The sequence below is a fragment of the Protopterus annectens genome, chromosome 1.part1 (genome assembly GCF_019279795.1).
Source record: "Protopterus annectens isolate FY-2018-M chromosome 1.part1, PAN1.0, whole genome shotgun sequence".
Lineage (NCBI taxonomy): Eukaryota > Metazoa > Chordata > Ceratodontiformes > Protopteridae > Protopterus > Protopterus annectens.
The window spans coordinates 379,214,664-379,227,358 of record NC_056726.1 but is presented as its reverse complement, the minus strand read 5'-3'; the positions used below and the strand labels follow the sequence as shown (position 1 = coordinate 379,227,358).

Sequence of the window (12,695 nt, the reverse complement as noted above, 5' to 3'; positions counted from 1 at the left end):
CCTTTGACTGATGTACTACTCAAATCTGTCTTTTCTCACTGTCAATGTAAAAATGCAATGTGCAACTGCCTGTAGTTTTCTAAGCCATCTAGTTCTCTAAATCTTCTTCTTCTTTCGGCTTTTCCTGGTTAGGGGTTGCCACAGCAGATCACCTGTCCGCTCATGATTGGCAGCAGAGTTTTACGGTGTCGAGTTGCCAGCCCGATGCCCAACCTTCCACAGAAGGCACATGCACACACACACACTCATGCCTAGGGCCAATTTAGAGTGTCCAATCCACCTACAGCATGTCTTTGGGATGTGGGAGGAAACTCGAGCACCCAGAGAAACCCACGTGACCACAGGGAGGACATGCAGACTCCGCACAGAAGGCACCCCAGCTGAGAATCGAACTGAAGAACCTCTTGCTGTGAGGCAGCAACGCTAACCATTGCACCACCATGGCCCCCCCATCTATTTCTCTAAATAAGACTTAGAAATCTGCTGATGTATCTGCCGAATAATAGAAACAGAAGCAGTTTAACAGAACAATACTTAAATCTGCTGTTTCTCACTGCCGATGTACAAATGCAATGCAATGCAACTGCCAAACTGACAAAAAAACAGGAGCAGGTCTTACTTCAAACTGCCGAATAATAGAAACAGGAGCAGCAGTTCTAAATAAGACTTAACAGAAATCTGCTGTTTCATGGAGCACTCTAATCTGCCATTTCTAGCAATGGCTTGCCCATTCGCTCGCACAAGCTGACGGCATCATACACACCCTGCATGTGATGACATCAGGAACAAATTCAACCAAAAAAAGAAAAGAAAATCAAAACTAAACCCGGGATATTTGGAAATTAAAGGGGCCACTTGGGGGGGCCACTCGGGAATCCATGGCACCCCAATATTTTGCCCTCAAAAACCAGTATTTACCGTGGAATTTTATACAGTTGAGAGGTATGACCACCACACAGGTTTGCAATTTGATAAGTACCATCTGTCCTCTAGGCAACACAAAAGGGGTTTGATAGCCAAGACACTTCAGCAAAATATAGTATCTTTAACACTTCTGCTCTAATCTTAACCATTCATACAAGGTTTGCAACTTTGGAATTAAATTACTACATTATGTTCGGAGAGTAATACCTCTATAGATTACCAAACAGATAAGAAAAAGATGCTGGGAATATCCCACAGGCCTAATGACATGGGAACTCACAGAAGGTGACTTTCATTTTGCTGGTACACCATTTTTAAGAGGGTAGATTTATAGAAGTAGAAGGTGAGGGAATGCACCAGGAGGAGGACAGAACACATCAGATCAGCAACACAAACAGGAAGTTTGATGGAATCTTTTTTTTTTTTATGAAGGAACACACAACCTAGATAGTAGTGAACTAGACTAGGCATGATTCAAAAAAAACATAGCAACAGTCATCGTCCATTCATGAAGTAAGCAAGAACAGGATTTTTTTTGTATAACAGAATATATGAGGGCAGCAGAGCTCAATAGAAGCATTTCCACTGCTGAGTACATATTAATCTGCAGTGAAATAGGCAGATCAGAATGCTCTGCACTGATATGGAAGAGAAGTAGGTAATTTTTCTCTTGTCTGGCAGTTAATCATCTGCACTAAGGCTATTAGCTGTTAATGAACTGCTCCGTGAAATCCTGGGTTTGATTCCCTCAATCTTCATCGGATGGTTCTCTGGTATAATTGGGAAACTGGGCTAAGCTCCATAAATGGTCTCCCTGACCACATGCATTGTAACTACATAGGAATGTAGGTGGATAATTTAAATTTACGAACAAAAACAAACAATCAAACCCATATTGTGGGTACACAAATGCTGGCCTCACCCTTACAGCACAGTACTTAACAATACAATACTGGTAAAAAAAGAAAAGGCAAAGACAAAGCATACATGGTTAAGACAATAAACAGTAAAGAAAATATAGTAAGTCCCAGTATTCTCAGCTTTTTTTTAAAGCTTCATGAGTGTTTAAGTACTGTGACAAAGGAGAAAAGCATAAATAAATCATCATGAGAATGTACACAGGATTAAAGGGCTGAATGTAAAAGAGAACCAACCTCTATGAAATGATGGAACAAATGAGAAGAGAGCATATGCAGTACATACATACCTCTCAACCTCATAGCACAAGAAATCTAGACAAAGTCAGAAATAACGGGGTGACAGAGGCACAAAATTAAACAGTAACAGATTTTAAATATTACTTTTATAAAACTTAGAAAGTTGCTAGAATAAAATGTTTTGTGTTAGCATGCATTTTTCTGAAAGATATGAAGTCTGAAACTCATTTAGTGACTTCAGTGATCAACGTTTTGCCAGAAAAAAAAATTATAAGGAACAGACCAAAAAATATGAGGCAAATATCTGGACATTCTGCAAAAATCTGGACAGTTGAGAGGTGGGAGTACATATCAGAATAGAGACTGAAAAGTCAGCACAGCTTAAGCTGAGGGGAAGTCAATAACGACAGATTCCCTAGTTAGAGAAAGACAATAATTGTTAATAGGTCATAAATATAGCCAATGGTACACTGATTGCAGCAACAAAGCTGTACAGCTAGAGTTTTTTTTTCAACTGCGTGGCATTTAGTTTAGTTTGTTTACTGGGATGGTAGACTGATCACTATACACCATTTGCAGGCACAGTCTAGGTCATGGTGGAAGCCATCTTCCAGTTGAGGAAGTAGTAGCCTGACATTTCTAATGTGTGTACCAAACTCCTGTGCTGCCAGCTTCCCCCTTTTTCTGATGTGCACATATCTCAAAACAAGAACTACAATATTAACCCAATGTTACCTCAATTTGTACACCTTGGCTTCAAGGTGACTGGCAAGCAACACCTATAATCAAAAAGCAGAATCACCACTGAAAACTGGTTCTAGAACTTACTTGAGAAATGCAGTCTTGGAACTGGGGTTCTGAAATAAGGATGGAAAGAGGTCCCATATCTGGACGTCATCAGCTATTTCCAGCATGCAATCACTAAGCAGTTTTTTTTTTGCTATCAATTTAATTATTACTAAATCTAGATAAAAAATATGAGGATTCTGCACTTCAGGAGGGCATATGCATGCAAACTAGGGAAGTATTTAAGATGATCTCTAGTCAACAAGCCTGATGACAGTGTCTTCATCAAAACCCCCAGTGTAAAACCAGGAATCTTTTATAAGGAGCATATATTTAATTAAAAAATGACAGATCATAAAGATTAACGAAAAATGCAGAAGAAAATGACAGTAAAATACATATTAAAAAGGAAGAAATATGGTTAAAAAAGCAAGTCCAAAACAGTTAAGAAAGGGGATGTTTATAGAGTTGTAAAGAACAAATGTAAGAAGAGTAAATATAAAGATGATCCATGATGGATGGATACTGATAGGTTGAAAAATACCTGCAAAATATACACAGGGTACACAATCCTCCTCTGCACTTCAAATGCTGACTGCTCCATATGTGACAAGTGCAACATCAATATGCATACATCAGCCAAGCCACAGAGCATTTAAGCTAGATAAACACCAAGTGGGCGGCCACAGTGGTGCAGCGGTTAGCATTGCCGCCTCACAGCAAGAGGTTCTCTGGTTCGATCCTCTGCTGGGATGCCTTCTGTGCAGAGTCTGCAAGTCCTCCCTGTGGTTGCATGGGTTTCCTCCGGGTGCTCCAGTTTCCTCCCACATCCCAAAGACATGCTGTAGGTGAATTGGACACTCTAAATTGGCCCTAGGTGTGAGTGTGTGTGCCTTCTGTGGAAGGTTGGCCACCGGGCTGGCAAGTCAACACCGTAAAACTCCACTGCCAATCATGAGCGGACAGGTGATCCGCTGTGGTGATCCCTAACTGGGAAAAGCTGAAAGAAGAAGAAGAAGAAGAATTTCTACTCACCTGATGTTACAGTGCCGCACACCCATCAAATTTACCTGGCACACTGACTGTATGAAGATGCACAGAGTACTGCATGAAAGCTGTGGAACACTAGTGGGAATAGAATTTGGTCTTGTGCTACAATACACCACCATGCTCAGATGCTGTCATATACCTTGCACAGACAGTCAAATGTTCATCCAGCTTCTGCTATCCAAACATCAGTTTTTATGAACTCTATGCACAGTTAGAAGAAGTCCTTACACATGCAGAAGTAAACAGAGACACGAGACAGATGCATTGATGAATTTAGGCCACACAGCTGTGCTTCGAAATATTGAAGCAGCAGAAGGTCAAATATCTAAACATCCATTGCAGAGGACCAGAACTCAATAAAAAAAGATAAACACAACTTATGTTTTTGCAGGTGGGGAGAATTCCCCTGCACCCCCACACTCCCTGTTAATTAAATATACCAACTCTGAGATTTTACAGCAGCAGTGAAAGGGCAAATTCCCACTCTTTGCTGTTCCGCGACTTCCCATAAAGCAATACCAGCAGAAGCAATTATCCAATCATTTCTGCTGTTCCATGACTTCCCATAAAGCAATGCCAGCAGAAGCAATTATCTGATTATTCAATCATTTCTGCCAGCAATGATATTACAAATGTTTGACTATATGGAGTGCTACTGTCCGTACCACACAACAGAGCAGCCATATCATTTGCATCATATGCTGGTGTTGTTTTGTAGCTCTTAAGGCCTTTACTGTAAGAACAGATGTGGATGTGGCCCTCATAAATCAACATCTAGATCATAAGAACAAAAGGTATACTGTGAAAAGTACACCTATGGGCAATTGTTCAATGCCAGGCCAGGCTGACACAAAATTATGCGGTCCACTGCAAAAATGTATGTTCTCCTTTTTCTCAAGCATCGTTAGTGTACCAAAAATTCCAATGCTTAGCTCTTCTTGCTTGTGTTCTGATCCATGAGTACATAATTCATAGACAATAAAATGTGGCATGCTCCACTCGTAAACGGTTATGTACTAACATTTTCATCTCATTGCATGCCGATAAACCTGGCCCATACCTTTATTTGTTTTACATTTATTAACCAGGTAGTGTCAGATTGGACCTTGGAGCCTGTTTTCAGCAAAGAGCCGGGGAGTAAAGCTCCACACAGAATACCTAGCTGCAAATGGTTAATGTACAAACAATACCCTAGGAGGATCAATGTACAGCTGTAGAGGCAGGCCAGGCGGTTGAGTTCTACCTTTTTGTGCACTGCCTTTAGCTTCAGGTTGTCTTGTCTTTAGTCTAGTACGTCATCGACCATTGCTATTATTGCAGTGACAGTGAGAGCTCTACAGTGCACGATTCCACTGGTTTTGAATCAAATCTTCAGAATGTGGCATTCAGGTTTTACGACTTATCTGCATACACACTGCAGAAATACACATGCTTTACACATCTGCCTGCTCCATTGTTAGACAGCCATTCATAATAGTCTCTGCAAAGTCACTGTGCACTAGGTGTGAGTTCTTCAAATCTCAGAGTTTTACTCAATATTGAAAAAAGAGATATCACAAAAGTCAGCCAGTAGGCAAGTCAAAGATTAAGGGTTGATCACAGTTCTTTCAAGAAAGCATCTCAGTGGATTAATTGAAAACTAAAGACACATGAATAGAGTCCGAGGAGTTTCATTATACAATTCTATGAGAACATGACAGAGAAATAACTTTTTAAAGCAAACTATATTTTTTAAAACAAATCATAGGATAAGTAGGTGGCTAAATTTGCTGAAGTATGAGAGTGTAAAGAGAAGCTGTAACTAATGACCTATCAGTTTAATATCAATGTTTGGAAAAAATCATGTCATGAATTGCTAAAGAAAATACATTTTAGAATATCTAGAAGTTAGTGTTACAAAAAGCAAAAAAGCATGGACAGACAACATGATGGTCATGGGAGAAAAAAAAAAAAAAAGGTTACCGAGTAGATTACCAGAGTGTTAGATCAGAAAAAGGCTGTAGTCATAAACAAAGTTAGATTTCATCAAAGCAATTAGACATAGTACCACACAATGGGTTAGTGAATCAACCTCAGTTAAGCAGAGCACCTCACTAGCCCTCTTCGAGAGGAATCTTGATGAGTGTATGGGAAATAGAAAGTTCATCCCGGGGATCACTCCAGTGGCTCTACTTGATAGAGGCACTGGGAACCAACGTCCAGCGGCACGATGTCTCAAGGAACTTCTATGGGCAAGGCTTGTAAAGGCTCCAGGCCAATTAGCCTAGTACACACCTATGAACCTGTAATATTTGAAGTTGCCCTAAAGTGATAGTATTGGTAAAACAATAATCAGATAATAGAACAATTTGTGGTTAGATATACGACATACTGGAAAGTCCAAGATGAGGCATAAGGACATGTAACCCCCTTTTCACTCAAAGCCTTTAGCCTAGAATACGGATTTTTTTTTTCCGGGTGATGCACAAGTGATTTCTCAGGGCTTGAGTGTGACATCCTCTTTTGTGAATTTCTAGAGCCCAAGACAAACATTCTCCCTCCTACACACATCCAAGTTATTAAGAGGTTTTCCACTTTTTGAGAAAAGCTGTTTCAGCAAATGTCATTTCAAAATATCACACTGTGCTGTATAGCACTATACTTAATGTATACTTTTAAAGAAAGAAGACTGGGGAAAAACAGAAATTTAAGCATCTTCAAGGAATCCATAAAGTTCTAGTGGGTGAAAAGAGAATATAAGCTGTACTTAAAGAAGAAAAACAAAAGGATACAATAGAAAATATTATGTTACAAACAAAACTGGATGAGGGAAATCATTTTCTAAAGGGATGTACAGTCAAAAACAACAATATAATTAATGGATTTTTCCCTCTCTCCTACCATTTTCTTCCCACCTATGTTCTTACTCCTCTTATAGCTGTAGTAACTTTTGATCTCACAAAAATGTTTTACCTTCTTATAAAAATTAAATCTCTTTTTAAAATTTCAGTCATACCCTGTTCCCATACTATGCATGAAATTATTTTTTTCATGTTACATGCCAGCTGACTGATCATAGATTACTCTGCTATCAAGTATTTTTGTAACTCTCATTTCTAATTCTGCTCCTATGATGTAATGAACTCAGGTAACTCATGTACTTATTATGGTAAACTCTTTATTGCTTTGTATGTCATTATTATTGTATGTCCTGCTTTGTTGGAGCTTTTCTCCCAGGGTCTCCACTGAAAATGGGCTATTGGCCCAGTCGGACACTACCCGGTAAACAAATATAAGTAAGTAAATAACATACATACAAGACAAACGCAGTAACAGCAGTAGAATCACCAGTTTATCCTAAAGTTTGAAATACAGGCAAAAATCAGTAGACTAGGGATCAAGTGGAATTATTTACTATTAAATTCTCTTTCTAAATCCCTCAGAAGCCAAGCTAACTAGTCCTGTTCAGATCATTTCTCTTTTCACTTCACCAGCCTTCTTGTGCACAGTCTGTATCCTAAAATCCAAGTCAACACTATTACAAAACAGTAATCTTCATACATCATCAGCGTTACTCTCTTCTACACCATATGCAACAGCCCGGTTTTCCTGACTCGTGTGGGAATGCTGGAGCTATATAGAAGCCACCACTTGCAAGTGTTTAAAAGCAGCAAAAGAAAATGTCATGCTGGTGTGCTCATTTATAATGCTCTTGTAGTATTACGTTCTTGCAAAATATATTAGCAGTACATTTTTAATGCATGTGGTAATCAAGCAGGCTAGTGTACAGATATCACACACTCACAATCAGAAGCAGCCTTTAAATGACTATTATGTTATTAGTTTCATAGAATAGTACTAAGCTAACTGCCCTTGTGAGCAATGTTTAGCCTAGAATCAAACCCTGCACTTTGTGTTTGTAAGGTAAACAACTTGACCATTGTACCATCTTCATGTCCAAATTAAAAACAACTACCTCTATGTAAACCAAAACTCACATCCCAGCCTATCAAGTTATACACATACTGCATATCAAAATTCAAATGCAAAGCACTGACAAGAACCCCTCTAATAAACTACATGCTATTTGCAAATGAGACTCAGAGTCTTGATGTTATGCATTATAAGCTGAAGGCTGTTTCCAAACAAAACTCATACTCTTGTCCTTATGTATTTATAAGCTGTACAGTCATTACAGTAATGGCTTTACATTCTTCAAAATTCTTCTCAAATTCTCTTTTCTAAAATAAATAGTAAAGTTCACATTAAGACAATTGCATATACATTATACCAACAAACTTTTAAAGATATACATAAAAGTGCAGATTGCTTTGTAGCCAAACAAAATCCACTTGAAGAAATATTTTATCTAAAATTACTAGACAAACTTACCTTCACCTTTCCAGTAACACTCATATCTGACTGAAGCATGTATCCAGTATCAAAAAAACACAGACTCTGATCACCTGCAACTGTCTTCTCTAGCCCTAGAGTTCTCCAGTACATTACTGTATTACTTCTGTAACTAAACTTTTATTCTGCCTGTTTGCAGTTTCTGTTAAGAACCATGATCTTCTGTGGGGGAGGGGGTGTTACCATCAAACTTTTCTGTACTGAAAGGACCCCTCCTGTTAACTGTTCAGCTGATTTAATCACTAGCGATCTTCCTGTTAACACTAGTTGGGGGGGAGGTGAAAAAGGAAAAGCTATCCACTACAAACAGTAGCAGGTGTCAGACTTTGATTTTCTGTTTCCTTACAGGTTTCTGGGATTTTTTTTTTCATAAGGCAGAAGGTTAAAGGAAGCTGAGTAAACAGGCTGGTAAATCTCACCACTGTCCAGCTGGGTAACTTATTTGCAAGATAAACTACAAACAATAAAATGGATTCCACAAGAATGTTGTTTGAAACCAGTTATAGTCTTTGATGGCAAAAAACATAGAAAGGGTATAAAATAAACATTACTCATTCACTAGCCTAAAGAGTGCTTAAACAAGGCAGTTTTCAAAGTTAATTTACAGACTGTTTATCTGAGTTTGAACTGACAGGTAATATTAACTCTGCTTATTTCTAATTCTGCAACACTATGCAATATATTTAATTAAGAGAGCTTTATTTGAACCAGACAATTTGTTTTACAGCATGCTGTCAGCATGAACTGTTTGCATGTCTGAACATCCTTTCAGTGACAGAACAACAGCTGATTAGCAAATACTTAATCTGGTCAGTTTGCATCTTCTGTCCTGTGTAATCCTGTTTAACAGTTTAACTATCTAGTTATCTATTTATTTATGTACCAATTAATCGTAGCAAAGAAGACCTTCATCTCCATTAATTTGTTTTTAAGGTACAGCAATATAAAATTGCTTTCATTCTATCAGAATACCATGAAGAAGCGCTCCACCATACCTCTCAACCTCATAAATCAAGAAATCTGGACAAAGCCTAAAATGATGTGGGCACAAAGACCCAAAAATAGAGACAGATTTTAAATGCTGCCCTTATAAACTCAGGAAATTGTTAGAATAAAAGGAATTGTGTCACCCTGCATTTTCTGAAGGACATGAAGTCTGAAACTCAGATTTATGTCATTATTTCTTGATTTTGATACTCGGTGACTTGCCTGACATCCACACATTTTATGAGGAGCAGACCAAAAATATGAGTCAAATATCTGAATAGCTGAGGGGCATGCTCTCCACATAAAACTGCACTTGGTTTTGAAATCAGGTTCCTTTAAGAAAGGGTGGAGGCAGTCTCATGTAGGCTGTCATGCTTCTTGGTTAGCTGTTATTGATTTACTTTTTAAATTTTGCTCTGCAAGTACATTAGGTCAGCTATTTCTGGACTTTGATCCTAAAATATGCTTGAGGAACGAGTGTTACTAGTTAAGCATGCTTGTGACAAGTCACGTCACTTAGGTATTTTCGCATATCATCTGTGAAGCTTGAGCTGGAGTGACATGTAATCCTTTTAGTTGCAGTGAGTCCCAGTAAGAAATTAACAAGAGGACTCATGGAGTTAAACTCAGTCAACAAATATGACCTAGATTAAAATACAGCACTGTAAGTACAGCACTAACATTGTTTACTTAGAGCAGAGTTATTTATTGACTTGGATTAATATAGTAATAATGGCAGACAAGGGTCACACTTCCCTTTAACTTCCCTCACACATAGGTAGCCGTTGTAACCAGACTTCTGTTTTAATTCTTCCTCCTTTGCATTACATGCTTATGCCTGTCCTACGTTACCTTTAACTCAGTCTTGCTGAATGTACCACTTGTTGTGGGAGAGTGTTCCAGACAGCAACCTTTATCATGAAAAAAAGTGATCTTCCCCAAATTGTTTTCTCTTCATATTCCAAATGTAACCCTGACTCTTCGCCATTCTTATTCAGATGTTTCTGTGACATTTTTTTTCAGAATGTGCTACATTCCCAGATAAACTACTTTCATTAAAAAAACTATAACACTTTTATCATGCCCCCCACACACACACACACACACACACACACACACAGACACACCTTTCTTTCACTATGGTGGATTGGTATCTGTCCTTATAAAGTTGAGGAGTTAATACTTGTACCTTATTTTTGCACTTTTCTGAGCAGATTTGGCACTCGTTATGTTCTTTCACATATCTAATATTTTGCTACTGGAAATGCCTCTTTTGGTTTATCCCAGAAACACCTCATCATTTCTTGCTTCCATTTTACAGTTATTTTTAACAGCAGCAGCAAAAGAGAAGTTATAAAACTAAAGACTTCATTACAAAACACTGATATAGTTTTGACCAGTCTTCAACAGAGCATTTTCCACAGTCAAATGACCTAAATTAAGGACCCAAAGTCTCTCTTTTACTGAACATTACCGACTGAGTTCAGCATAGCGTTTACCCCCTGCTAGAATACTTTTTACATAAAATTCAAGATTTAGGCAGCAGCTGAGACCATCCCTGCAGTGTGTGTCTCTGCATAGGTGTGCACATATATTTACATATATACATAAAAATAAATAATTTGCCCCATGCCAGTCTACTGTTTTGCAATAAATATAAGATTAAGCAGCGGCATGGACTGCCTCTTTCTATATGTGACCAATGTGTATATACATATGTACCCTGTACACCTGTTCATTTGTAGATCTTTATGTCCACTACATGCAGGCACAATATACCTTGCTCTTCATTTTCTTTGCCCTTATTTATTTATATGTATGTATTTTTCTTTTCCAGGATAGAGCACTGACCTCCATATTCCTTTTTCAGACAGCCCAGGAACAGTGCTGGTTAAGTGGCTAGTCAAATAGTTAGACAATGGAGGCTGAGGGAATCAAACCTTGCACCACAGCTCCTTAACCCTCTAAGCCAACTACCAGACTTACTTAATATTAGAAATATATCTTATTTATACATTAAAGAATACTGTTAATGGCTGTAACTGCATTTGTAATGTTGTCTTCCAAACTGCAGATACTGTTTAACATCACTGTCTGTGCTCAGTTGTACAGCCAGTGTTATACCAGTCTACCACCTTGGCACACACTTGAAAGACATGCTTTTTTTTTCTTTCTGTGGATAAACATTTGGTTCTCTGTGTTTGTCACCTGTGCAAGGTTCTGTTTTTAAATTTCTTTGCTGTGAAATTTCTGCTGCAAAGCTATGCTGCTTTTGTTTTTGTATTCAAGTCTTTTCTTGGGTTCCTAGGTAAGTATTGGGATAGCTGCTGTTGTGGACCATTTTAAGACTTGCCAGTTTCCATTCTTTTGCTTGCATTAACCTATATTTTGGTGTTACACCGGCCTTACCCATCCCATGGTCAATAATTTTGTATTACTCCTAGTCAGAATAACTAAGATTATACCATAGATAATTTAAAGAGATTCGTGTAGAATAAAGCATTTAGGAGTTTTTTTATATACCTAAGTCGAGTATTTCTGATGCCACTTGACTTGCTGATGTGCAGTAGGTCCATCAGTATTGGGTCAGAGGATGCCTTTTGCACCAGACACAGGTCACCTCTTAGCAGTCTATAGTGTACAGAATACAGTGGCAGGGCTTTCAGTCAAACCAAATAGAACACATTGTTTAGGCTATCTATCCTTTTAGTAAGATATCTCTGTGGGCACTCCAGTTGTTGCATGTGTCTGGACAGATACATACCAAAGGGGGCATTATACTCAATGACTGGCTTAATGATGGCTGAATAAAGGGGGGCAATGACATTTCTAGATCTAGATGTATTCCCTTTCTTATATAAGCTGAGCAATTTAGCAGAACTTTCTTATGACAGTATGCTCATGTTGTTAAAAGTTAGGTCACTGTCCACACAAGTTCCCAAATCCTGCACAACTGGCCCAGCTCTTAGGATTGTATTGTCAATGTGGTGGTTCCCCCAGGGTAGATGACGTCCCAAAGGATCTGATAATCCATTTCTTGGCATTTAGTTACAGTCCATGATTCTGGCCCCAGTTTGTTTGGGATAAACCTTCCTACAGGATGGCTAAAACATTTGGAGATTCAATGACTGCTCCTAGTTTGCAGTCATCTCCAGACTTAGTCAGCCAAAGTCCTTTGGTATTGGCCTTTACTTCAGAAAAGTAGATGCCAAACAGGAGTAGTCCCAGCACATACCCTGTGGGATTCCACTGGTGACTGGTCTCTTTGTGGAGGTAACTTCCTCTAATTTGGTTTCCTGCATCCAATCTGTGAGCAAGGTGGCAATCCAGTGGGTGACATGGGGTTTATTCCCAATCTAATAAGCTTTTCTACTATGCCTGATTGTGGGATTGTGTCAA

At 38.6% G+C, this 12,695-nt stretch overlaps 1 protein-coding gene across 1 annotated transcript in view; it reads right to left on the bottom strand.

Moving 5' to 3' along the window:
• The window catches only part of LOC122814518 (rab11 family-interacting protein 4-like), a 319,471-nt gene extending 310,863 nt beyond the window's left edge, over positions 1-8,608 (bottom strand). The window contains exon 1 of the mRNA XM_044087093.1: positions 8,289-8,608. Coding sequence (XP_043943028.1) covers positions 8,289-8,402 — 114 coding nt within the window. The 5' untranslated portion in view covers positions 8,403-8,608. The remainder of the gene's footprint in view (positions 1-8,288) is intronic.
• Positions 8,609-12,695: the final 4,087 nt, after the last annotated feature.